Source organism: Lactuca serriola, chromosome 7 (assembly GCF_051521515.1).
Source record: "Lactuca serriola cultivar US96UC23 chromosome 7, Lser_US96UC23_V15, whole genome shotgun sequence".
Taxonomy (NCBI): Eukaryota; Viridiplantae; Streptophyta; class Magnoliopsida; order Asterales; family Asteraceae; genus Lactuca; species Lactuca serriola.
Window position 1 is genome coordinate 177,628,644 of NC_136414.1, and position 25,872 is coordinate 177,654,515.

General features: G+C 43.4%; 1 protein-coding gene, 1 non-coding gene and 1 pseudogene across 2 annotated transcripts; 2 read left to right on the top strand and 1 right to left on the bottom strand.

Annotated features, from left to right (window-relative positions):
• Nucleotides 1–13,123: 13,123 nt before the first annotated feature.
• Nucleotides 13,124–13,342, bottom strand: LOC145063018 (uncharacterized; annotated as a pseudogene).
• An 8,723-nt stretch (nucleotides 13,343–22,065) lies between these two features.
• LOC145062668 (putative mitochondrial protein ymf1) lies at nucleotides 22,066–22,680 on the top strand. Its single transcript, XM_079010243.1, has one exon. The coding sequence runs from the start codon at nucleotides 22,098–22,100 to the stop codon at nucleotides 22,584–22,586; it is 489 nt and encodes a 162-aa protein (XP_078866369.1). The 5' UTR covers nucleotides 22,066–22,097; the 3' UTR covers nucleotides 22,587–22,680.
• A 2,890-nt stretch (nucleotides 22,681–25,570) lies between these two features.
• On the top strand, nucleotides 25,571–25,643 carry TRNAK-UUU (transfer RNA lysine (anticodon UUU)). The gene has a single exon. It is a non-coding gene; the product is annotated as a tRNA-Lys (tRNA).
• The last annotated feature ends 229 nt before the right edge of the window (nucleotides 25,644–25,872 follow it).

Consider the following 25,872-nt stretch of genomic DNA (forward strand, 5'->3'; position numbering starts at 1 on the left):
CTCCGTTTGAAGCCCTCTATGGTCGAAAGTGCAGATCCCCTCTGTGCTGGACTGAAGTTGGCGATACCCAGTTAGCTAGAGGAAGAGTTCCTGAAAGCACTCTCACAGGTCCGGAGATCATACGTGAAACAACAGAGAAAATCGTTCAGATTCGTGAACGATTGAAAGCCTCAAGAGACCGACAGAAAAGCTACGCTGACCAAAGGAGGAAACTTTTGGAATTCCAGGTAGGAGACCGCGTCTTATTAAAGGTCTCACCGTGGAAGGGTTTAATACGATTTGGAAAGCGTGGGAAACTAAATCCAAGATACATAGGGCCTTTCGAGATTCTTGCCAGAATCGGCCCAGTGGCTTACAAGCTAAACCTACCGCGCGAACTTAGTAACATCCATCCAACCTTCCACGTCTCAAACTTGAAAAAGTGCCTTTCCGACGAGACTCTTGTTATTCCACTCGACGAGATCGAGATCAACGAGAGCCTCAACTTTGTGGAAGAACCAGTAGAAATCATGGACCGAGAGGTCAAACAAACAAAACAAAGTCGCATACCCATCGTGAAGGTTCGCTGGAACGCCAAGCGGGGACCCGAATTCACATGGGAACGCGAAGATCAGATGAAACAAAAGTACCCTCATCTCTTTCATGTTCACTAGTATCTTTACTACTTTAAATTTCGGGACGAAATTCTCTCTAACGGGGGGATGATGTGACAACCCGATATTTCAACTCTTTGTAACGACCATAATGGGTCAAGTATTGTAACCACTTCTGAATAATAAAAAGTTACTTTCATAATAACATGTATAAATAAGTTCTACTTAATTTCCTTCTATGATTAAATGTCTTTGAAACATAATCGTACGTGAAAAGAACGCCCAAATCCGACTTCATATAGCGAAGATGTGATTTTTCCAAGTTCGGCTTAGCAACAGACAGCTAAAAACTCGAATCGGAAATCGAGCGACTTTTGGCCGGAATGACCTAAACGAGAATCGAAGGTCTCGTCAATGGTATTCCAGCGGTAAAAAGTCTGGCAAAAACCGACATCAGATAAAGAAGTTATGAATTTTCTAAGAAATTCCTTAAACACGATGGATTTTTAATAAATAATAAAAATATAAGTTTGGAATTTGCCGACGGAGTCTAAACGAAAGTTGTAGAGCGTAGTCTCACCTACGCGAGGATATAAAGACCATCGAAAACGGAGTTCGTATGAAGAAGATATGAATTTTGGAAGTTTATTAAATAAATTAGTTAATTATTTAATTCAAAATTCGGATATTATCCGAAGGGGAGTCAGCATCCTCCTCCGAAGTACGCGCTGCGTACTCCTGTACGCCCCGCGTAACCGAGAGGATTGGCCTCGGATCGTCCACGTCGCCATATCCGAGGAATCCGATCCATCCGACCCGTCCGACCCGTCCGACCCGACGTCCCATCCGACCCGGCGTCCCATCCGACCCACCTCCCCAGCAACCCGTCCCATCCGACCCGAGAACCCAACAACCCGTCCCATCCGAACCGAGGCAGTCGAGGCTTCGGTCATGCATGACGTGCGCGTACGCCCCGCGTACCGAGGCAGACCAGCCTTCCTATAAATAGAATGCGAGGGTTTCCAAAGAAAGGGTTCATTTCTCTTCTCTCTCTCTCAACATTTCCTCGTTATACGTGTCCGTTCAAACCCGAAGCTCTGGTCTTTTCGGCTCAAGTCCCGAAGGTCGATTTTGCTCCCGAGATTTCCGAGAATCCCGAGGAAAATCCGTTTCCCGAGACGAAACTCTGCTCGGTTTTCCATCTCGCTATCTCCAAAACTTTCAAGTGAGTTTCATACCCCTTAATCAACCGTTTTAATTATTCTAAATACTTTTATATGCTTTCAAGGGGGGGATTACAAGTAAAACACACGAGTATTATCGTGTGTTCCATAAGGAAACTCTTTTATATACTGTTATATATTCAAATATCATGCGATTTATAAACATTTAAAGGAACTTTTATATATATATAACATATGTCACAATAGCATCTTACCTTTTAAAATATAATGTTGTTGTAATACATGTATAAACTAAACTGTTCTTAGATTTTTCTTGTCTATCCTAGACTCTACACCAAAAATCTATACTTTCATAAACAAGTGATTTCTTTTCTCAATATTTCTAAACAAACAAGACACGCTTTTTGGAATCTATAATAGGTATGGTTTTACGAAACAAATTTCTAACTCTTATGTAGTAGAATCACATATTTCAAGAAGTTCACTTTCGTGTACAAGAACAAACATAACATTTTAACAAGTAGATATGTTTTTATACCACGGATTTGTGAGACACTAACTTCATGTACGTTCGAGTACACATTTCAAGTCCTGTATTATATACCAGAATCCCTTGGAGGGGGAGCATGGTGTTTGTGTATAGATCTATACGGGCTTGACAAACCCGCGCCCTGACTGTTAGCTGCAGTCCACCGTTTGGGGTGACAAACGTCATAACATTCCAACGCCTGAAGAACGTTGTGTATAGGCATTCAGAGTCAATAGTATGGTTATAAAACTCACAAGGGGTATTAAAATGCATTGATTTACAAGGTTTTCAAATTCATTGGTTCTTTTACATTTACATACATTTTAGAAACAAACATTGGTCTTGAGTGAAGGCTACTTTTATACTAGTAGAAAATATTGGATTTTCTAACCACAAACAAACGAAGATAAAACATTTCAGTTCATTCAAACATTGTCACTTAAATACTTATGAAATTCACCAGCTTAAATGCTGATCTACTCTTTCAAAATTACTTGCATGTCCCAGGGAATCAGTAATTTCAGGTATTCATTTCGCTTTTGATGAAGGGATGCTGCGGCGCCAGTTTAATCTCGTATTTTGACATCATATTGTAATTGAGTTTTGAACATGTAACTTTTGACAAATGTAAACTTTCAATTATATATATGATGGTTGTATTGCTTTCTTTACTATGTATTCATTTGTTACGTTACCACATGAAGTCATCCGCCCCCGAACGTTTCCGCCGTTCAGGTTTGGGGGTGTGACAACCTCTGCGAGTTTCTATAGCTGATGAGCGAGCGGTGTATGCTACAGATGTGATTCGAGGATGTATACTTGAGATCTTTGGTATGGAGTTCCTGATAAGTCTGGTCCCGATTGCGATGGGGGACGTATGTGTCATAGTGGGCATGTTTTGGTTGAGCCGATTTGGAGCTGTTATAGACTACGAGCATCAGTTGGTGACGATACGAGACCCAAGTGGGGGAGTACTTACGGTGTACGGTGAGGGTACCTGATGTGGGTCAGCATTTTGTTTGGCTGCCAGAGCGAGAAAGAGTTTGCAGCAGGGCTGTAGCGGGTTCGTGGCCTATGTGATGGACACACGAGTAGTCGTTGAGAGGCCAAGTTCGATTGATGAGGTTCCAATAGTGTGCAAGTTCCCAAATGTTTTTTCCTGAGGAATTGTCGGGTGTGCCTCCCGAGAGGCAAGTAGAGTTCCGTATCGATTTGGTTCCGGGGGCAGCGCCTATCGCCAAGGTGCCATATCGCCTTGTGCCGCCAGAGATGCAGCAGTTATCCTCTCAGCTTCAGGAGTATCTGGGAAAAGGGTTTATTAGACCTAGTAGCTCACCTTGGGGAGCGCCGATCCTTTTTGTCAAGAAAAAGGATGGTTCACACCGGATGTGCATTGATTACCGGGAGTTGAACAAGTTGAAGATCAAGAACCATAATCCGTTACCGAGGATCGACGATCTGTTCGATCACTTGTAGGGGGCGTCTTGGTTCTCCAAGATAGACTTCAGGTTAGGATATCATCAGATGAGGGTTTGGGATGAAGATATCCAGAAGACATCGTTTAGAACTCGTTATGGGCATTACGAGTTTGTGGTGATGCCTTTTGGGCTCACCAATGCATCGGCAGCGTTCATGGATCTCATGAACAGGGTGTGCAGGCCGATGCTGGATCGGTTGGTGATCGTGTTCATTGATGATATTTTGGTGCACTTGAGATCTAGAGAGCAGCACGAGGAGCATCTGAGAGAGATTCTCGGAGTATTGAGATTGGAGAGGCTTTTCGCCAAATTTACCAAGTGTGATTTTTGGTTACGAGATGTCCAGTTCTTGGGACACCTCGTTAACCATGATGGGATATTGGTCGATCCGGCCAAGATTGAGGCGGTTATTAGATGGGAGGTGTCGAGATCACCCACCGAGATTAGAAGTTTTCTAGGATTGGTCGGCTATTATCGGAGATTTATCTGGGATTTCTCCAAGATCACCGTGCCTCTCACCAGGTTGACCCGAAAGGGTGTTGCTTTTTCATGGGGTCTGGAGCAGCAGAGCTCGTTTGATACACTTCGCCAGAGATTGTGCGAAGCCCCGGTGCTAGCCCTCCCGGAAGGGATGGAGGATTTTGTGGTGTATTGTGACGCATCGATATCGGGGTTAGGTGCAATACTTATGAAGAGGGGGCATATAATAGCATATGCGTCGAGGCAGCTGAAGCCTCATGAGACGAGGTATCCCACCCACGATTTGGATTTGGGGGCAGTGGTGTTTGCCCTCAAGATCTGGCGTCACTATTTGTATGGGGTTCGGTGTACCATCTACACGGACCACAAGAGTTTGAAGTATTTGATGGACCAGCTCAATCTGAATATGCGCCAGAGGAGATGGCTGGATGTGGTAAAGGATTATGATTGTGAGATCCTGTACCACCCGGGCAAGACTAATGTCGTAGCTGATGCCCTGAGCCGTAGGGCGGAGAGCGCCCTGATTCGAGATATTTGTATGCGGTTGACAGTGATGACTCCGATGTTGGACATCATTCGAGAGGCCCAGGCAGAGGCCGTGAGACCGGAGAACCGTAAGAGAGAGCGGATGATTAGGCAGGTGTCAGAGTTCATTACTGATAGTCGCGGGCTGATGACCCTCCAGGGTCGAATTTGGGTGTCGTTGCAGGCGGGGCGCGCATCACCTTGATGGAGGAGGCGCATATATCGAGATTGTCTATCCATCCTGGGGCCACTAAGATGTATTTGGATTTAAAGGAGTATTGGTGGCCATGTATGAAGAGGGATATAGCATGGTTTGTTGAGAGGTGCTTAACATATCGCTGGGTTAAGGCCGAGCATCAGCGACCACATGGCATGTTGTAGTCACTTAAGGTTCCCCAAGGAAGTAGGAACATATTTCTATGGATTTCATCACCAAGTTACCGAGGACCATGAGGGGTTTCGATGCAATTTGGGTGATCGTCAACCGGCTGACGAAGAGCGCTCACTTTCTTGCTATCAGTGAGAGCTCTTCTGCTGAGAGGCTGGTAAAGTTGTATGTGAGGGAGGTGGTATCGCGGCATGGAGTGCCGATCTCGATTGTACCAGATCGAGATATACGTTTTACTTCTAGGTTCTAGAAGACGTTCCACGAGGAGTTGGGCATGAGGCTGAATTTCAGTATCGCTTACCACCCACAGACGGACGAACAGAGTGAGGGGACGATTCAGATGCTCGAAGACATGCTTCGGGCATGTGTGTTGGACTTTGGAGGGAGTTGGGACACGTATCTGCCATTTGCTGAGTTTTCTTATAACAACAGCCACCATTCGAGCATTGGTATGCCTCCCTTTGAGTTGTTGTATGGGAGGAGGTATCGGACTCCCATCTGTTGCGGAGATGTAGGGCAACGAGTGATGGGCAACACTGAGATAGTGCTTTAGACAACAGAGCAGATACAGTAGGTCAGGCAGAGGTTGTTGACAACTCAGAGTCGCAAGAAAAGTTACACGGACAGGAGACGATCCGAGCTCGAGTTTCAAGTCGGGGATTTTGTACTCCTGAAAGTGTCTCCTTGGAAAGGAGTGATTCGATTCACGAAGATGGGCAAGCTGGGGCCCTGGTATATTAGGCTATTTAGGGTGATCGCGATGGTAGGCAGGGTAGCATATCGTTTGGAGCTACCTGCGGAGTTGAGCCAGATTCATGATACCTTCTACGTGTCTCAGCTGAGGAAGTGTATAGCCGACGAGTCGGCAGTGGTACCGTTGGAGGATATCTAGGTGGACGCGAGTCTGAATTATGTTGAGCGACCGATCGCAACCTTGGATCGGAAGATCAAGGTTCTGAGGAACAAGGAGGTGCCCTTGGTTCAGGTTCAGTGACAACATCAGAGGGGGTCCGAGCTGACTTGGGAACCAGAGTGGGAGATGCGGGAGCAGCATCCGGAGTTGTTTTCGACATGAGACTTCGAGGGCAAAGTCTGGTTCTAGTGGGGGAGAATTGTAACATCCTGAAATTCAGGTAAAGCTATTTAACCTTTCTCCTTTTCCCAAGTTGTCAAGTTAAGTCCCTTAAGTAAAATGTTAGGCTAGTGAGTATGCAGGGCGTACTGAGGAGTACGCTGCGCATACTCGTACGCTTAATTTGGATGCGGACTCTCCTAGGTACGCTGGGCGTAGCAAGCCCAGGTGTAAACCCTAATTTGGGGCTTATGCACTATAAAAGGAATGCTATGGCCTTGACCTCAGCCTCCATTCCAGAGAGTGAAACCCTAATAGAGAGTCCTCCTTCGTTTCTAGCTAGTGTGTTGATTTTCTAAGCTTCTAAGTGTCATTTCAAGGTGGTGGAAGAGAAGAAGAGGCCATTTTGGAGGCTAGAAGTTTGTGGGAAAGAGTAGATCTGAGCTTTTCAGAGGTTGGAGCTTCTTCCTGAGGTAAAAAGCTCAAAACTTGCCTTGTCATTTGTGTTGTGTGCTTCTTGGACAAATTTCTAGGGTTTTTGGTCCCATGATGGAGACTTTATGAGCAAATGGTCTCCATTGGCCTAGATCCATCATATTTCAGGACTATATGAATTGTATGTTCATAAAAATGCAATCTTGGACGTAAATATTAAGCCATGCATGAGATCTAGACCTTTGGAGGAGAAAGGAAAGGTGTTAGAGGGTGTAGGGACCTTTACAGCCATGAAAAGGCTTAAAGGTTCTGACTTTATGGGATAAGAGGCTTAAGGAGAGTCAAATCTGGAAGTTGAAGGAGTGTCTTAAGCGTTGAAGACCAAAATCCATGGAATGGCTGAAACTGAGACTTACGTTGGTCATAACTCTCAATACACGCAGCATAAGGGGTTGAGACCCCGATTGTGGTTCACCGGCATATGCCCCACATACAGAGAAAGTATGCACCCCGTACTGCCTCCTGTTGTCTTTCGTTGACTTTTAGGGTTTTGGTCAACCTTTGGACTTTTAGGTCGGGGAGGGGGTAAAATGGTCTTTTACCCTTCTATGGAAATTGTAGAGTGGATTTAATCTAGCCATCGAGAGCCGTTATTTATTTGAGAGTATTGTTATGTGTTTAGACGGGGGCTAGACCAGTGTGTTCAAGTGTGAGACTATCCGTGATACCGAGGTGAGTCTTCTCACTATACTGTACCTGGAAGGGTACCTATGTGTGTCTAGAGGGTCTTGTATGCTATTAGATATAAGTGCTATATGCTGATATGTGATATGTATGTGTTATGTATGCTATGTATGATAAGGACCGGAAGGTCAAGATGATATGGACCGGAAGGTCAAGATGACATGGACCGGAAGCTTAGGAGGTACGGACCGGAAGGTCGATATGGGTAGGACCGGAAGGTCTACCGGGATTCGGGACGAAAGTCCCCTAAGACACTTGGACCAGAAGTTTCCACAGAGTTATGGCCAGGAAAGTTGTGTGTGTTGTATGTAGTATTTTGGGGAACTAACTAAGCATTTATGCTTACAGTGTTATGTTATGTGTTTCAGGTACCAGTGAGGATCGCGGGAAGGCGCCGGCTTGATAAATACACACACATGAGGAGTTTTACATATTATGATCTTGGGATGTGATGTTACGAGTTGTTATGAATGAAAGTGTGTTTTTAAAATGTGAAAAATTGTTTTGAAATTTACATAGTTACACCAGGGGCAAGACTGGGGTCTCTATATTTTTCGGGAATCGTTATATTCCAAGTTAAGTTGTGGTTATCGCAATCGAAAAGAATTGGAGAAGTGATGTATGAGTGGGTTGCGGGTCATGGGTCGTGAGTTAAGTGCTTCATTGGGATGAGTGGTTCCAATTCTGTGTCGGACAAGACTTTCAAGTTTGAGTTTGGCTTTGGTGGTGTATTGAGTAGGCGAATGAGATTCTGCATTCAGAGATGGGTTTCATTTGGAGGGGTATTGTGTGTCATCTGATGTCTTAGACCTGAATGGGTCAGTTTGTTTGTATGGGAAGGACCACGAGACGAATGGAACTAATGATTAGAAGACGACAGAGGTCGAGGGTGAGGCGATTTTAGTTGGGATTGTAGTATTCTTTTGGGGTAAAGGGAACTTCTTGACTTGTGTGTCACATGTTTGATTAATGTCTAAGTCCTAACTATAATTGGTAAGACTTGACCCGACCCAGCATGGTCCATTTGGGTTGCATGGTATCATGCACTTTGATAGACTATAATGAGAGAAATAACACTTAAGGTTGATTAATATATTATAAGTTCTAATATATTAATAGGATTATTTAATTAGTATTGATCAAGAATTAATCTATAATTAATTAAGTGATCAAAAGAAGACTAATTAAATATATGGGTTGATTGTGTAAATCATCCATACTTGTATAGTGGGCTAATGCTCCATGGATAATCAAGTTGGGCTAAAACCCATAGAATGGTCCATGGATGCTCCATGGTGTATTTGAACGCATGGATCCAAGGAAATGGAAGGACATGACAATTAGGGTTTACCCTAATTGTAACGACTATATAAGATCATATTCTTTGGGAAAAATCGGCCACTATGGATAATAAGAAAGGGCTAGCCGATTTTAGGAGTGTTCAAGTTTCTCTCAAGTTATTCCAAGTGTATTTGGTGTTGTGTGAACCATTTGAGGTGTCACACTTGAGGCACTAGGCACTCAAGCTTCATGAAGACATTCTACATCAAAGAGGTGTGTATTCTATCTTTTTATATTCATTATTTTGTATGCTAGATTAGGATAATGCCTTGGATGTTCATAATTGCATGTATAATAGAGAAAACATAGATCCAATGTATTTAGGGTTGCATGTACACTTTGGAGTGTTAGAATGCTCAAAACCCAACAGTGGTATCAGATCCTAGGTTTGTTTTCTTGTTATAATTGCAAAAGTAGCTGAAAAAATCGAGTTTTGATGTTGTCTGCACAGCAGACTCGCCGAGTCCAAGGCAAAATGCATCCAACTCACCGAGTTGGTTCGTGCACTCGACGAGTTGGACCCCCTGACAACATATATTCAATTTTTTTGGCTGGAATTGGACTAGGAACATTACCCTAAGATGTTTTTGGACTTATAAACTTGTTTTTGATGTGGTAATGTTCATGCCAATCCAATTTCTAAGATAATTGTCATCATTTCAAGATTTGTATTAGTTTCTATGTTCATGCTAATTTCTTGAAGATTGATGATTTGAATTATCTTGTTCTTAGATTAATAGAAAAGTTGTGTGAAATAGTTGATTTCAATCCATTTTAATCTAAGAGTTGATTCCAAAGTGTGTTTTTGTAACTTGTCCTCAAGTTATATGAAAAGTCACTTTTAAGAATCATAAAACTCATAAAAGTTGGCAGAGGTTACAAACTGAAGAGTCTAGTTCTAATTAAACGGTTTTATGACTCCATAACTTGTCCTCAAGTTAAGGAGGTTCAAGAGTCTCTTCATTAAATAATAAATAAATAAAAGTGTAACCTTAATTAGTTCCATAAGTTACAATATAAAAAACAGGTTATTTTTTTTAAATTAGTTTAAAGTCTTCCATAACTTGTCCTCAAGTTATGGAACTTGAAGAGTTTTAATTAAAACTACTTTACACTCATAAGTTATGGAATTAATTAGTTTTGAATAGTTTCAAAACTTGCCCTCAAGTTTTTGAAATTGAAAAGTTTTCACTTATGAATACTTTAATTCCAAGTTAGCCCTTATAATTTTAAAAGTTAAAATTCAACCCTTATACTTTATAATATTATAAGATAATAATATTTATATATATGTATAAGAGTAAAGCCAGTCTTACCGTTAGTAGGCCTCATTCACGAAACCGGTTTATAAGGGGGTATAAGGTTACTGCCTATAAAATGGCAGTTTAATGGGTGTCCACTCACCCACCGCTTCCTTGACCGGTGGAGGGTCGTTAGCCGAACGGGTAGGACAAGGACTAGAATTCTCCCTTCATTAAAAGTATTAATGATAAATACTAAGTAACTAAACTATCAAATTCCCTTTCCTGGTATGAAACCTCAAAGTATCTTCTACCAAAAAGGAAGAATCAAGTGACTCTCACCCACCCATTAAGGAGCCGCTTCGCTTCCGGTTCTTCGGAAGAATCAAGTGACTTCTCCCTTCTTCATTGATCTGGGGGAAAAGGAACCATCTACCAGTTGGGAAGCTAGACATCAAGTAAGTGGCTTGATGAGGATAACTAAGCTGACACGCCGGAGTTGGCTGCTGGCACAACAGGGTGGTGCCTTACCGCACCGCAGGCGGACGCGCGGTAGCGTTCGTGGTGGTGCTTCAGGATTCCAATGTACTGCGTCCAAGATCAGAACGAGCTTGCCGGCGGACCACTGCCGTCCCATTCTTGAGTGAGCTGGAGCGCAGCCATCTTATCCACTGAACTAGCTAGAAGCTATCGCTTCGGGTCGAAGCACTAAAAGAAAAGGACCGGGAAAGGCGGCGACATAGGAACCACGGGACCCCTACTAGTCAAGGAAAAACGGAAGTGCGCTACTGCACACCAGCTGAAAAAGCCCTTTCCCTTTTTAATAAAAAGAAGGTAAGCTTCATAGCTCCAATCTAGTAAAGGGGCTTTGATGGATGCCCTTTGTATAGGTTGGGTTGCTGGATACGGGATCCTCGTAGTAGGCTGGACCAACATCCAACCGAGAGAGGGCAGTCTTTAGAAGCAACAGGTTGGGAAACCAAGAGAACGCTTGGCCTTTTCTTATCTTCTTCCCGCCCTAGGAGTAGGAGTAGCACAAAAAGAGGGATTAGCATTATGGACCATAAACCACTAACGCCTTCCTCGTTGGGGCTCCATGCACTGGGAAAAGGCTCTAGCGACGGGAAACCGACCACTAGTTACAAAGCTCCAATAAGGTATCGAGAAGGCTATCACAGTCAAGTGTGAAATAATTAGCCCTATTTGTAAAGTAGCTCTATTCCTATTTAGGGAGTGAAGGCTAAAAATGGCTTTATGAACCGTTCCGTTCGCCACGCACCGGCCCCATTCACTTGCTTATCATAGAGGCTGTAAGTACACAGTGCCCCACAACTATGAATAGTATAGTGGGGTTGAAAGACAAGAGTGCTCGCCCCTTCTTTCTCCAGTAGGCTACTTTTTCTGGAACACAGTCCGAGATAACCGTAACCGTGTATATATCTAAATATATCTTCGATGCGGTCTGTCCGCTTCAACCGCTCTTTCACCTCCCAAAGAGCAAAGTTGGCTTGATGAGCGCAGATGAGGAAGCGGGAGCAAGAAAACCAAGAATATCTTTCTTGTCCTTCTACTTAAGGGGCAAAGAGAAGCGCTTTTGCTACTGAGAAAGCGAACGGTCAGCGCGAAGGTTCAAGACTTAGCCGAACGTTAGCGAAGCTAGATTCTCATAGCGAGGCGCTTCGAGTTAGCGAAGCGCTGTAGTAGGGCCGAAGCCTTACTAAGAAGGGCTATAATGCTGAGCCAAGGACGCTCCGCCTTATCTATAGAAGCAGTCAACTGACTTCTGAATGAATTCGCTCCTTGGTTTGCTAATGGCTTAATCTATAGACAGAAAGCCCTATGATGGGAAACTACCACGTTAGGTTTGGAGAGAGATAGGACCGGTTATATAATAGGGGGAGCAGATGCAAGATTTTTCTTTCAATAGCCGGCCAAATGACTACAGGATCATCGGTCTACTCTACCTCAATTCACCATTTTGAACCTTATACAGAAGGTTTTTCCGTACCAGCTCCTTCTACCTATACCGCAGTTGAAGCACCTAAAGGAGAATTTGGTGTCTTTCTGGTCAGTAATGGAAGCAATTGTCCCTACCGTCGTAAAATAAGAGCACCTGGCTCTGCCCATTCACAAGGACTCGATTATATGTCCAAACATCACATGCCAGCAGATGTGGTCACCATCATAGGTACTCAAGATATTGTGTATGGAGAGGTGGATAGATAGGACTAAGGGAATAATCTTCTTTGGTTCGGTAATGGAATCAATAGCTTGCCCGAACAGGACCCTAGCTTTGTTGCGAGCCAAAAATATTGATAAATTTCCCTTCCATAGGGATCGTTGTGGCATGAACTCATTTCTGCCTTTCCTCACCCCGCCCTACCTTGTAACGGAGACTAATTGGTTGAAGGCGGTGAGGCATGGTCAGAGTGTAGGTTCGAATCCTGCCACCTTTCTTGTATATCATCCTGAAACCACAGGATGATGGGAATAACAAAGCATAAATTTTGAAATGAGCACGTCAATATATGAATTGTTTCATTATTCGTTATTTCCGGGTCTTTTCGTTGCATTCACTTACAACAAGAAAGAACCACCAGTGTTTGGTGCAGCACCTGCATTTTGGTGCATTCTTCTTTCTTTCCTTGGTCTTCCGTTCCGTCATATTCCTAATAACTTATCCAATGACAACGAATTAACCACAAATTCACCTTTCTTTTATCAAATCTCAGGGACATGGTCTAATCCTGAGGGTAGTATTTTATCATGGTGTCGGATCCTAAGTTTTTATGGATTCCTTCTTTGTTACCGGGGTCGACCCCAAAGCCATAATGTCTCAAAACGAGGAGGCCATAGAGAAAGTCTTTTTTATTCCTTTGTCTCAAACTTCGTGAAGAACTCCATTCTATCTCTCCCTAGTTACGAACAAAAAATTGGGGCTACGACCCAGTTGTACACTCCCTTCGTTCTATGAACCCTTGTTGATTCTGAACTTCGTTCGCGAAGGCGCCGGACTTTTGATGGGCTAGCCCTTTTTTATGCGCTGTTTTCCCAAAGAACTTTGCTCCTCTGGGTGCTAGGCGCTTCTGTGGTTCGCGAGAAGGAAAAAGGACTCATCCTTTGTTGCATCTGGCGCGAGATGATAAAGAGAGAGCTTCGTTTATTGATGAACAACAGATTCATGGAGCTCTTGGCATTGCTTTGTTTTTCTCTCCTTTCGTATCGGCGAGTTCCGACCCTTTTGTTCGAAATTTCTTCGTTCGTACCGAACCATTTGCAGAATCAAATCCTGTTCCACAAGATCCTATATCAGATATACATCCTCCTTGCATTTATGCCGGAGACGTCGCCAGTGCTATGGGCTTTGGCTTATGTAGATGAAAAATGATGAATGGGATTATGCAGAATCAAATCCTGTTTCACTCTGCTGCATGCGTCGGATCCCGTAGAACAAGCAAGCTCTTTACCCTAAAATTAAAACATATGGGCGCAAAAGGCTATCCTGCTCTATTATTACGTAGCAATAGAAGCCTGCTTATGTTGCTTCGACGGCGTTTCGCCTTCTCTTCGCTCTGGACAGGAGTGCTAGTGGACACGGGGAGGGAGCAGGCAAAGCATGCCGTTCGTAATGGAAAGAAAGAGACCACTACTTCGCTTCTTTGTTGGATCGCCGGCACGAACATAGTGGTCTCTGACCAGGACCAGGAACCAATTCGAATTTTGATCTTGACATGTCGGTGTTTTTTAACCGTAGACATTTTGCCAGGAAGTTGGTGGGCTCATCATGAATTAGGTCGGGGTGGCTGGTGGTTTCGGAATCCCGTGGAAAATGCTTCTTTTATGCCTCGGGTATTAGCTACAGCTCGTATTCATTCAGTAATTCTACCCCTTCTTCATTCTTGGACCTCGTTTCTGAATATTGTGACTCTTCCATGCTGTGTCTCAGGAACCTCTTCAATACGGTCCAGATTGCTAGCTCCCGCTCATAATTTTGCTACATATGATACACGAGGAATCTTTTTATGGTGGTTCTTCCTTCTAATGACCGGCATATCTATGATTATTTTCTCCCAGATGAAGCAGCAGGCATCGGTCCATATAACCTATAAAAAAGAGATGGTTGTGGCGCAAAGTACTCTTGTGCACCTACATCACTCGGCTCGCGCGCAACCCCGCCCCGTTATGTTATAGAAGAATTGAGCTTCTTGCTAGGCTGGTTATTCAGAGCCAGCAATTGGCTGTCGGATTTCGTCCCGCAACTAGAATAAGATCGCTTCGGGGGTCACTGTGATGTGGCTGAATGTAGAGCAGCCCGCCCTTACAGCCTTTGATCAGTAGAATATTTAGAACTTTGGAATATGGTCAAGGTAGCTTGCTTCCAAGCCACTGCACTAGTTGCGCATGTAGTCATAGTAGTCGGCCCACAATGCCTCTGTTCTATACTAAAATACTATTTCGTATGAATGGGGAATTAAGTCGCTCTTTGATCTGCAGAATAAGGCCTACGAGCTCTCTCTTTTTATGGCAGAGATCTCTCCACACCAAGGAACCAAATCACAATGGATCGAACAACTGGAAATGATAACAGAATGCATAGGTCATTAGAAGGAGTTCAAATAAGCGGAGAAATATAGTATACCACCTTACTTCTTTCGTCTATGAGGAATAAATAAAATTGAAGAACCCGCGGATATGTGCAAAACTTTCATTCTTGTTAGCCGGAAAATGGCTCGTGGTAAAGACAAGATATACTTTGACCAGACGTGCTCGGAATCTTTTTGTCGATTCGGGGGAAGTTCTCGTACCTTCACCTCTACAATTCGGTAAAGCGGCTTCGCCTCCTCGCTTTTGTTCAATTATAAATAAATAACCACTTTAATGGAGATTTATAGCATCATTCAAGTAAATACAGATTAAGATCATAAAAACATAAGCTTGTAATATAGCTACACCTAATTCCAGACCGGTTAATGCAAGAACTATAAATAAAGGACCAAGATCCCCTATAAAAAACAAAATATCATTCATATATAGCATAGTCCAAGCGAACCCACTTAAAATCTTTACTAAACTATGACCGGCCATCATATTAGCAAATAAACGTATTCCTAAGCTTAATGCACGAAAACAATAATAAATTAGCTCAAGGAGTACTAAAAAAGGTGCTAACGGCAGTGGGACTCCTGCGGGTAATAAGAAGCTTAAAAAATGAAGCCCATTTCTTTGAAATCCTACTATAGTAATGCCAATAAAAATGGAAAATGAGAGACCTAAAGTAATGAGAAAATGACTTGTAACTGTGAAGCTATAAGGTATCATACCCTGAAGATTACAAAATAACAAAAAAGTAAAAGTGACCAAGATGCAAGGGAAAAACGTTTGTTTAACATTTCTGGAAAGACCCCCTATTTGTTCGTTTACCAGGTTAAGCACGAAATCATAAATAAGCTCTACCAAGGATTGCCAAGCATTTGGTACTAAGTTTCCTCCTCCTTTTTTGTAACAAAATGAATCAGAAGTAGGACCAAACTGAGAGTTAGCAGCATAAACAAAGATGAATTTGTGAATGAGAAATACAAGTTTCCTATCTTCATAGGAATCAATGGGAGAATGGAAAATTGCTCAAGTGGGCTGTTGGGCGTAATCGTAAGAAACACTTTTCATTTCATCCCTGTAGTTCCGCTTCTTGCTCTAAAAATTAGGAAAGACTTGTCGGAAATTGCCAGTTGGCTTGGTCCGACCAAGAAAGGCATGGGACTCTTTGGGCATTGCTTGGGTCGAGTGAAGTAAAGACTGGCTACCTATAATATAAAGATCCCTCACTGCACACTTTAGATATAATGAAAACCTTTAGTTTAGGAGTCATTCAGGCTAGATCTAAAAAAAGAACATAGCCTTCGTATGATCCCTTTCTAGTACCCTATCTTGAGCAGGAAAGTGTTCAGTAGGAAAAGACTGGAAGAAATGGGATTCGAACCCATGCATGATGCAATCTTCTTGTATGTCGATTTAGCAAACCAATGCCTTAATCCCTTGTGCTATCCCCCCATGATCAGATCAGATAGCCCTTTGGGCAACCAACCCATTTCGCTCTATCATTTCTTCTTTCTTTCCTAGCCTACTCAAAAACTATTTAGGAAGGGCTACCGTTATATACGCAATTAATAAAGGATGCCGAATCATCCACCGAATCCTATGTTTCATCCTAGTTTATTTGATGTGTATACCTGTTTTTCAGTTGGCCTCATGTATATCTAGGCCAATGTGTCTTATTGGGCTTAGTATGTGCTTAGTTTCGGTTAATCCTTAGGCTCTTTTTGATTACGTAGAAACTTGGATTATTTTTAGCCTTTGTAATCGTAATCTAATTTCAATAATTTTTTCCATAGGTTAGTTTCTTTATTTTAGAGCTCGGGCAGTGTCTTGAGTTCTTTGTTTGGTTGCCTGGGGTGGGGTATGCCCCTTCATTTATGTTTACTTTGGGGGTTCTCCTCCATTGGTCAATGTATTCTTACTTACCGAAAAGAAAGACTAGTTAGGTACCGTTGGTAGAGCATATTCCAACACTTTGGATAACCACTTGACATTGGCACCTTGGCCAGGTAGATCCGTCCCACTCTCCGGACCTCACCTCTGCTTTTTTGGAGTACGGGATGACTCGGATGGGCAGATAAAACAGAACCTGTCAGTTACGCCTTTAGGGGCCACCACGTATAGCTTTAGTTTATGCTGTAGCATCGGTTATTGCTCTGGTTACGAATGACCCAATCTATCTATGGCAACCACCCCTACTTTTAGTAGATGGAGATGCGCACCTAGGAAAGCGCGGAATAGACCTACGTGTCGGCCAGTGTCGGGGCAGAGATAGGGACCATGAAAGCATGGGATTCAATCGAACCTTTTCGGACAATTCCTAACGCAGAAGAGGGATGCTAATAAGCTGACAGCTCAGGCATGGCTTCAATAGCGAAAGAAGTTCTTTCTGATTTGAATCAAGAAAGACAATGAATTTATGAGATCTTGATCTGTTCAGTGCCTTCACTTGTGAACAACAGGGACCCATTCTGTTGATTGCTTCTCTTCCCCAGCTCTAACAAACTGGTTTTTCTTTCTCACGGAATTAGGGAAATCATTAGATTCTTCTTCCTTCTTTCGGTAACATATACCGAGATAGGCTGGGAAATCCCCCTTCGATAGACAGGTGGCAACTTGACCTCTAAGTAAGGACAGGAACGCCCGTGCCCAATCAAACACTACAATCATGAAAAGCACCTGAACCGAGACCTAAAGCTGAACCGCTGAAGGAACCTCTTTTCGTTGTTAAAGCAAGTACGCTTTTCAAGCTTTTTCCTTACTCTTACTAAAGTAGGCACACGCAAAACTCTTTATTTGGCTTTTCACTGAAACCAATACGTCTAAACATAAGGTAGGTGCTTTCACGACTCACTAAACGGGGGATCAAAATCTTTGCGCAGTAGAGGCGGAGGACGAAGCGAATGTAGAGGACACAGCATATCCAGGGAAGGAAGATGGACTGGACTCACTCTCATTCATGGCATGGGCAAAAGCAGCCCTAATGACTTTCAGTGAAGATATGCTTATACGGCGAAGTCAGTCACAAAGTCTATGTTCGTATGCTTTCACTCTAAGTCGACCATCCAAAAAGGATGTGCACAATTGATCATTGACCGCAGTCTTCTCTTTTCTCTCCCAATGTGGGGAACTTTTTTCGGTTTTTTTCTCTTCAGCACAGCACTCAATGGTGATACATGGCGTCATTACTGAATCCTTTCATTGACCTTTCTTTTCTATAACGAAAAAATCCCTCCTCTCGGTGATGTGGCTGAGAAACCCAAATCAGAAAAGCTCAGCAAGCCAATGGCTCAATGGTTCTCACCACCCTCCTCTGGCGCAAACATCGTTTGCTGCGCTGCGCTCATCACGAGAAGCCGGGGAACTCTCTTGGATGGACTTCAAGCGCGATGATAGTCAGTCTGAAGTTTTCTACTATGCCATCTTTATTAGTTCAAAGACCGGGCTTGGGGGTTGGTCTCAGTGGTCAATGAAAATGTACTAGTGTGTTGTCTTAACATGCAGAAATTTTATTAGACTGCTAGCTTTACCAGCGGTAGGAGGGTGAAAAGACAGTGCATGAGCGAAGTAGGATCCTCTTTTTTTGTATCCCATCGACGATATTCTTTGGTTTTGGTACATAACAATTTGCATACGCAAAGTCGAATATTTGTTACAAATCTAGATCCTGCACTCTCATCTCTAGTCTCTAGCTATCATCTTAATATATTAGTCAAGCCATATCTTGTACTTTCTTGGGCCTAACTAAGAAAAGAGAACAAGAAAAGCAAAAGCAAATACGAATTTCAGCCAGGCTGCTTCATTCAAGTCTAGGACTTAGACAAGACTTATAAATCGAGTAGTTATAAACCAGTTTAATCGCATTTATCGTCTCTCACTTAGCTCTGATCTGGTGTCGTCGCTCACAGTCCAAGAAGAGTAGTCCTTTCATTGGCTAGTAGGATTACGCTTAATGGGATAGACCGATCATCGCTTCCTTCCTCTACTAGTTCTAGAGTCAAGCCAGCAAAGAAGTAGACTCCTTCCTTTTTCACTGGCTAGCACCATAGGGATATTCGACGTTTAATGAGATAGTCTAGTTCTAGACTAAAGCTAGCAAAAAACAAGACTGAGGTCGATAGGGGCATTACTAGTAATTGCTAAGGTGCTTTATTAAGTATTTTCCACGCTCCTCTCCAGTCTCTTTCCAGCCTTTGTGATTTCATATATTATTCCCATATGCCATATCTCTTATTCAATCTTGCTATACGTCCAAGCTCGGTAGTTGGAAGCAGAACTGAGACTGGATGTGACTGGAGGAAAAGGGAGATAGGTGTGATAGGAGGGCACGGTTAAATAGGTAAGCGAAGGCTCTCTCTCGCTCTGTGGTCTTGTGAGAACTCCTTTCCGCCCATTATTGATCTTCACTCTAAGTGAGCAGGTCAAAGCAGTTGAGGTGATAGCAATAGTAAGCAGGGAAGCAGAAGCAAAAGGTCTTCAAAGAACTTTTGTGTAATAAAGCTTCTTGGTCTCATTTCATTGGTCTCTAAGGCAAAGTCTCGCTTAATCGTTCATCGATCTTTTTCTGTAAGGCCTCGGGCCCCACGAATTCCGATTTCTGTTTTTTTTTTGTTTGTATTAAAGTGTTGGTAGGTTCTAGCCTTGAGCTGGAAAGTCTCATCGGCGGGGGTACTATAGATATATCATAACTCTCTAATTGAGACTCAATCTATACAATCAATCAATCAGTATGTGCAATATACTGGTCTTTGCGATATGCTCTTTCAAATAGATCACAGATCTTCCCGCTTAGCTGCACTGCTCTCTGAGCTCTTTTGTCCGCTATCGCTTCCTCTAGTACTAGCTCTGATCTCTCTTCAGCAGTTGCAGTACGATTCTTTAATTCATCTCCTACCCTTTATAGTCGTAATCGCTAGAAACTCTATATCACTGGCAATTGGCATTGGCGTAATCTTTTTTCTCCTGTCGGATGGGGGTCCTGTCGAAAGCAAGAAAAGGCATTGCAAATGGCATGCCCTTACTCTAATTCTAAATAAAGCTCTTTTGCGCTCTTGGTCAGGCCTGTAACAAGTATCTAAAAAATCTTTTCTTTTCGGCCTATGGTTCGGTCAAAGCAATGACTTGAGTGAGTAAGGAAGTAGGACCTTTTTACCCCGGCTGTGAGTTATTACTGACCCCTCTCTGTCTCTCCCCCGTGCTGTGAATGAAGTGAGTAATTCGTTGGTGCTTGCCCTTCAGTAAGTAGTTCGGATGGTTGGATACATGCTACGCTCTTCCAGGCTTGCCTGACCGCGAGAAGCCTTAGGGTAAAATAATCTTGAACAGCAATTTGAGAGCATCTTTGGAATTGAAAGAAGGGGCTAACCTGACTTTCACTTTCATAAAAAGAGAAAACTGGACTTGCACTTTATGAAATGGAATTGCGATGAGCCAGAAGTTAGAATCTCGCCTAACCACCTGTCTCCGTCTCCCGTAGTTCCCCCCAGAAACATCTGTTTGCCTACTTCTACTTTGGCCGGGGGTAACAGTCTTTTTGAGAACCAAGTGGCCCTTGAGGAAGACCTTCAGAAAACCCCTCTAACTCGGGGAAAGGAATTCAAGCCCATAAAATGAGTCAAGTCTATGATAGGTACCAATAGTCTTTATGGCACTCTTACCCCTTATGCAAAGCACCAATGACTTCGGTCTTCTGAAAGGGGCTTAGAGCATATCATCAAAGAAAGAATCCCAAGGAAGTGGGTGAAGCTGAGGTTAGAAATGGTTTCTCCTGCTGTTACTAGTTCTTCCGTTGTTGGTAGTTCCTCAGGTCGGGTTGTTTATTTTTCAGAGCTTTTTCAATTCTTTCAGAACCTTTCGTATGCGCCTTTTGGAAGATTTGGGCTACCTCCTCTCTTTCCGATCTCATTCAAATAATAAGCCAGTCCGGTTTATTAGATAGTGAGTGGGTAAGAGAGGTGCTTGGTCTGTCTCCGAATGTGGGCCTAGAAGCACTAGCCGAGTCTCTGAATATTCCCGAGGGTTCTCAGGATAAAGACAGCCTTAAGGTGCTAACGGAGCTTCCACGGTCTCAGTCCATGAAGGTGCTTGCTTTATTGGTTGGCAGCTTGGTTATAGTCATTATGAAGAATGAAGGAGCGATGAAGGAGCTCACTTCCATGACATGGGAAAGGATCATGGGATGAGGAAAAGAAAGAAAAGGTGCAAGGTGAGGAGATATCGAGAGGTAGAATAGGTGAAATGAGTTCAAAGGAATTAGTTAAGACACGCTTCTTTAGCACAGGCCACGGAGTGAAGTTGGAAGGTTCAATGAACTACGCGAAGGGGAAATCTTGGGCGCTATTGTTGTCTATATACAAGTGGCATAGGCGAAGCTGTGGCGACTCGTGGAGTAGACAGCGAGCTCCGCTTGAACAGAAAGCAGCAAGCTGCAAGCACTACTCCAAAAGCAGTGAGCTCCACAACAAAAGCGAAGCGAGCCGTGGTAGCCTATTAAGTTTTTCAGCTGCATCGTACCGTACTATGGGAGGGGTCTGTACCTCCTTTAGATAGATCCCCCCTGCTCCTAATGTAGAGCTAGAACTACTACTACCGTGGAATCCGCAGTCACACATAAGTATCTCGCCTTCCAAAAAAAGCGGTTGCTAATTAGCACTAATGCTAATGGGGACCATCGATCAAGAAGGACTTCGGAGACTGCAATCGAATTGATCAAAAAAGAGAAATAGGGCCAACTCTTCTAGTTGCGCCTCTAACCTTACTACGCTACCCTGATAAAAGGTCGAATTCAGCAGGACTGCAGGCACGAAATGCTGATCAAATCCGTTAAAGGAAGCCTAATCAAATCGGGCAAACAAGCAGATCTGACTGAGTTGATGACGGACCAGATCTCGAAAGGCGAGAGGCTTTCATAAAGACGTATGAGAAACGGAGGGTCGAGAGAGGCTTATTGCACGATCCACCCAACCGCTAATAAATGTTGCATAAGATAAGAGAGTGGGAGGCCGGCCCCCGCCCATCTGGAGGTGCACACCCATTTATGAACATATACAAAGGGCTAAAGAGAGAAGTCCATGGAGAACTACGAAATCCAATGACTTTGATTTGTTCGTACCATTCTGTCATCGATCACTGCTGGGTCGGTTGGTGAGTCACCCAAAAAAAGCATCGAGAAAGGTCATGCATATATGTTTTATGAAATGATCAGCGGTTTCATTTATGTTATGCCCTACATCGTGTTCGTCTGTGTTTATTGAGCTTTCAGCGCCATGCGCTTTGCTTCGCTTTATAAAAGAGAGAGAGCCTTGTCTTGAGAGTGAAAAGAAAGGGCAAGCGATAGAAAGGATAGTCCCTCGCGCGTTCGCGAGAACTACTAGAAAATGGTGAGATCATTAGATCATTAGTGAAAAAAGGACCAACGACGATCCTATCCTAAAGGAGAAGAAGGAGTAGGAGGAGTCAGTTTTCTTTGAAGATCGAGGAAGCAATCTCCCAATTATGCCATTCGGAAGAAGTCTTCTACAGAGGGAAAGCCTGTTACGAGTAAGTGGAGAGGAAAGATCTCCAGAGATTCTTATCTCATTCCATTCCAGTGGCTCAACCAGTAACCAATGGCGAAAACTAAAAAATCCATGGTTTCCCGGTAGAACCCTATTTCGCCCAAGTTGTTTCAGAACCGGAAAAAAGAAGCGGTTTTTCGCACAGCTTGCGCATAGTGCAGGTCCCACTTCTATATCGTATTTGGCCGAAGAAGCATCGGATAGGTTGGAGTTCTTAACTTCTTGGGATTCCATGGACCAAGATCGGCTTTTATTATATGGGCAATGCCGATCTACTTTAGTAGATCATATGGATGTAGAAAAAGCTTATCGTTTTGATGAATTGGAAACATCTCTTTTCCATTTCTATTTACCCAGTTCATATCTTTGTTTTGTGTGTTCCCCGGAGGAATTCGATCTCTTCAATCTCGGGATACCACCTAAATAACTATAACTGCGGCCAGAGAGTCAAATAGGTCGGGAAGAAAGAGTCTGAGGTTGGGTTGGACGACATACATCTTGGTTGGTCCCACCACCACTGGGGATTGGACATATATAGAATCTTTCTTCTAAAAAAGTCTTATTATATATATAATTTTATATTCTTATTTATTTAAATAGCTGCAAGACCACAAAACGGGGTGAAAAAACCAAAAGCCCTTCTTTTAAGTTCCTCCCAGATACATGGCTTACATACCCGGCTCAACATTCTTGGAAAACAATCGAATCGAGGGTCCGGAGGAGAATTGGCCATTCAATCTTGTGAACTAATCGAGACCGAAATTGGAGAAAGAGATATGAACGGAAAGGAATAACCAATCGATGAAAGAACATGAAACGATTCTGTTTCAATAGAGGAACGAGAAAGGGTTGGGGGCAATGAAGTAGGTGAAGTGGTTGGATTTTGCGAGCTGTTCCCACCACTACTGGATGTGATTCCAAGAGCCGAACGAGAATGAATACCACACAGAAAAGTCAAGACCAGGCTCCCTAATGAAATGTTTAACCGATCCATTCCGGATTGACCGAATTGGTACGGAAGTTGTAACATGGGCAAACCACGGAAAACACGACTTATTTGAATAACCCGGTAACCTACCAATTGTAGAAGTAGGATTTTTGGCAAGCAATAAGCACTTAAATAATACAATTCAAGTGTACCATCTTCTTTCTCATTTCGAGGAAAAGGTGCGGAAGGAAAAGGAAACAACGGAGGGATCCGAATCGGACCTAAATGGGAATGACATGAAAAGTATTTTTCAAAACCTAGCATTAAGGGCATTACGACGATATATGAGAGGAATGGAGAAAAACTCGTGATTGGTGTGGAGGGGAAGGTCTATTTATAATATAGTTCAAGAAAGAGTCGTCTCATTTCCTTACTTCTTCGTTCTTTCTAATTCATTCACTTCAAGACTGGTTCTGAACGCCGCGTAACATCATCTTCAACCAACCTCCATCGTACCGGTGCGACCACTAAAGAATTGCTTATACACTAAACAGCTGCTTATATACGCTTACTAAAAGACTGACTTTTATTCATATTCAATTCATTAGGCCAGCATGAAACTAAGAGAGATAGATGTGCCTAAGGCGTAAGCAAACTGTGCACGCTAAGAGAAGAGGAGAGATGTTCGCAATGACTACCACAAGAAAGCCGCCCCCTCTCTCTAAAAGGGCCCGTCACTTCGTTCGTACCTTCTTGGCTTAGGCTTGCAACTTCACTTACTTTATGGCCTTGCCGCCTTTTTATAGCAGAAGCTAAGCGCTTGAAAAGCGCGCTAAGAAAGGTTGCTTCTGTCGGCCTTTATGTGCAACAGTCCACCAGTAGCGGAAGATAGGGTTATCGTACATACAAGAGTCTTCCAGTTCTTACGAAAGCTCTTTCTTACCAGTCAAGTAGTACAACAGCTGTCTCTTATCTTATAGCCCGGCGCGGCGGGTCGCCTTTTTAATTCAGTCGATAGAAGAAAGTATTAGATAAGGAGTAGGTGAGTGAGTCCTCGCTGACCTGAGCGATTTCGATCACCTAGCAGGCCTTTTCTTTGGTAGGTAACATCGCCAAAGCGTATCATCAGATTTGACTATGAAGGAAGGAACTCGGCAGAAGATCGGTCAGCAAGAAAGGCCTACTTATCCACGGGTTCATTGACAAAACCGCCGTAGGAATGGAGACCTTTCAATAGAGCGGAGGCGAACTGATCAACGAGAAAGAGGCCCTACTCACTAAAAAGGAATACACCACAAGATCGAACTGCACTCATGCCTCTCCCGCATCAAGTTGACCGCCATACTGGAGCTTCGTAACATGTTGACGAAGACCTCCGAACTGAGGGTTCGGTCAGTACAAGAGACTAATTTGTCTCCTCAGAAGAAGAATAGCCCCGCTCTCTAGCCGACTGATCCCGTTGATCAAACTGGGAGGGGACGTGTCACATTAGAGGTGAACGATCAGAGGTGTCCTCTAATCACTACGATGAGCTGGTCCCTCTTTTAGTAGACTCAGCTATGAATATTCATAAAAAAATGAATGCCTCTTTCACAACTAACCCCATTTTCTTAATGCCGAGACTTTCTCTTTCGTCGAGCCCCGAGCTTGTGGTCCTCCTTTGAGTTTGGGTTCAATTGGATGAATCTGTCAAGTCAAGGTCAACGTACATAGCAGCAAGGATGGTGCATCGCCTCTTTCTCGTTTTCGCTCGGGAGCCAAAACGAACACGCCTGCTACCTATTGTACTGGACCTTCGACCAGGCATTCTACCTTTGTCGAATCGGAACCAATACCACTGCATTGCGCTCGAATAGTTGAGCAGCCGCCGGCCCTTCCGTGTACAGATATAGATTCATTCTTCGTACCTGGTCCAGCCTCACAACCCTTCGCGGGTTGGTAAGAAGTCAGTCTTGTTTGGTAAGACGGAATTTTACAAAGAAAAGAGAGTGCTCGCCCCGGCCACCAAAGACCGTAATTACATAGATAACTGCTCCTCCCCTTCTCTGTCTTTAAGGCTTTAAGGCGAACCGTATGGCGGCTGGAAATAAAGACGACCTCACCTTCTCGTAGATGGTGTCAGTGAGAGCCATTTTAGTACCCCCCCCCCCCCCCGTTGACCTTTTTTTGTAGATAGAATCTTCAATGAGTGGAAACAAGCAACCTTACTAAGCTAAGAAAGGTGCTTGTTGAGTAAGGCCGGCTTTCTTCGAATGCTTGAGAGCTTCTTTCTCATATCGATCATTCAATATCCTTGACTTTTCAATAAGGGGCGCATTAGCTAGGCTGTTTTCTTGCAGGAGCGCTAGTGCGCGCCCTTACATTTTCTTCACTCGCTCTGCAGTACGAGCCTCATACAAAGTCGCGCCCCTTTAATATGATGAAGAGGGGCCGCCCTCTTTTCTTTTCCGCACCAATGCTTATTTACTACTACATCTTTTTTGGGGTGTATAGCTCAGTTGGTAGAGCATTGGGCTTTTAACCTAATGGTCGCAGGTTCAAGTCCTGCTATACCCAAACCTAACTTGCACTATACTATGAGTAAGGATGCGTAGTAGCGCAAAGAGAACTCTTTGGCCTTTAGATTAGAGGCGCTTCGCCGTCTTTGATTGGATGGAAACATCTATCTAAAGTGTGCAGTGAAGGAGAAGAGTAAATAGTAGGGGAAAGAAGAAAATGGCACATTGACATTCATCTTCCTCTCGAAGGGCTTTGAGAAGAGGGGCAACAGTGAAGATACTGAGAC

What these genes read in the sequence shown, in the direction of transcription:
- LOC145062668 (XM_079010243.1), top strand. Translation starts at nt 22,098, where the DNA reads ATGCCATTCGGAAGAAGTCTTCTACAGAGGGAAAGCCTGTTACGAGTA.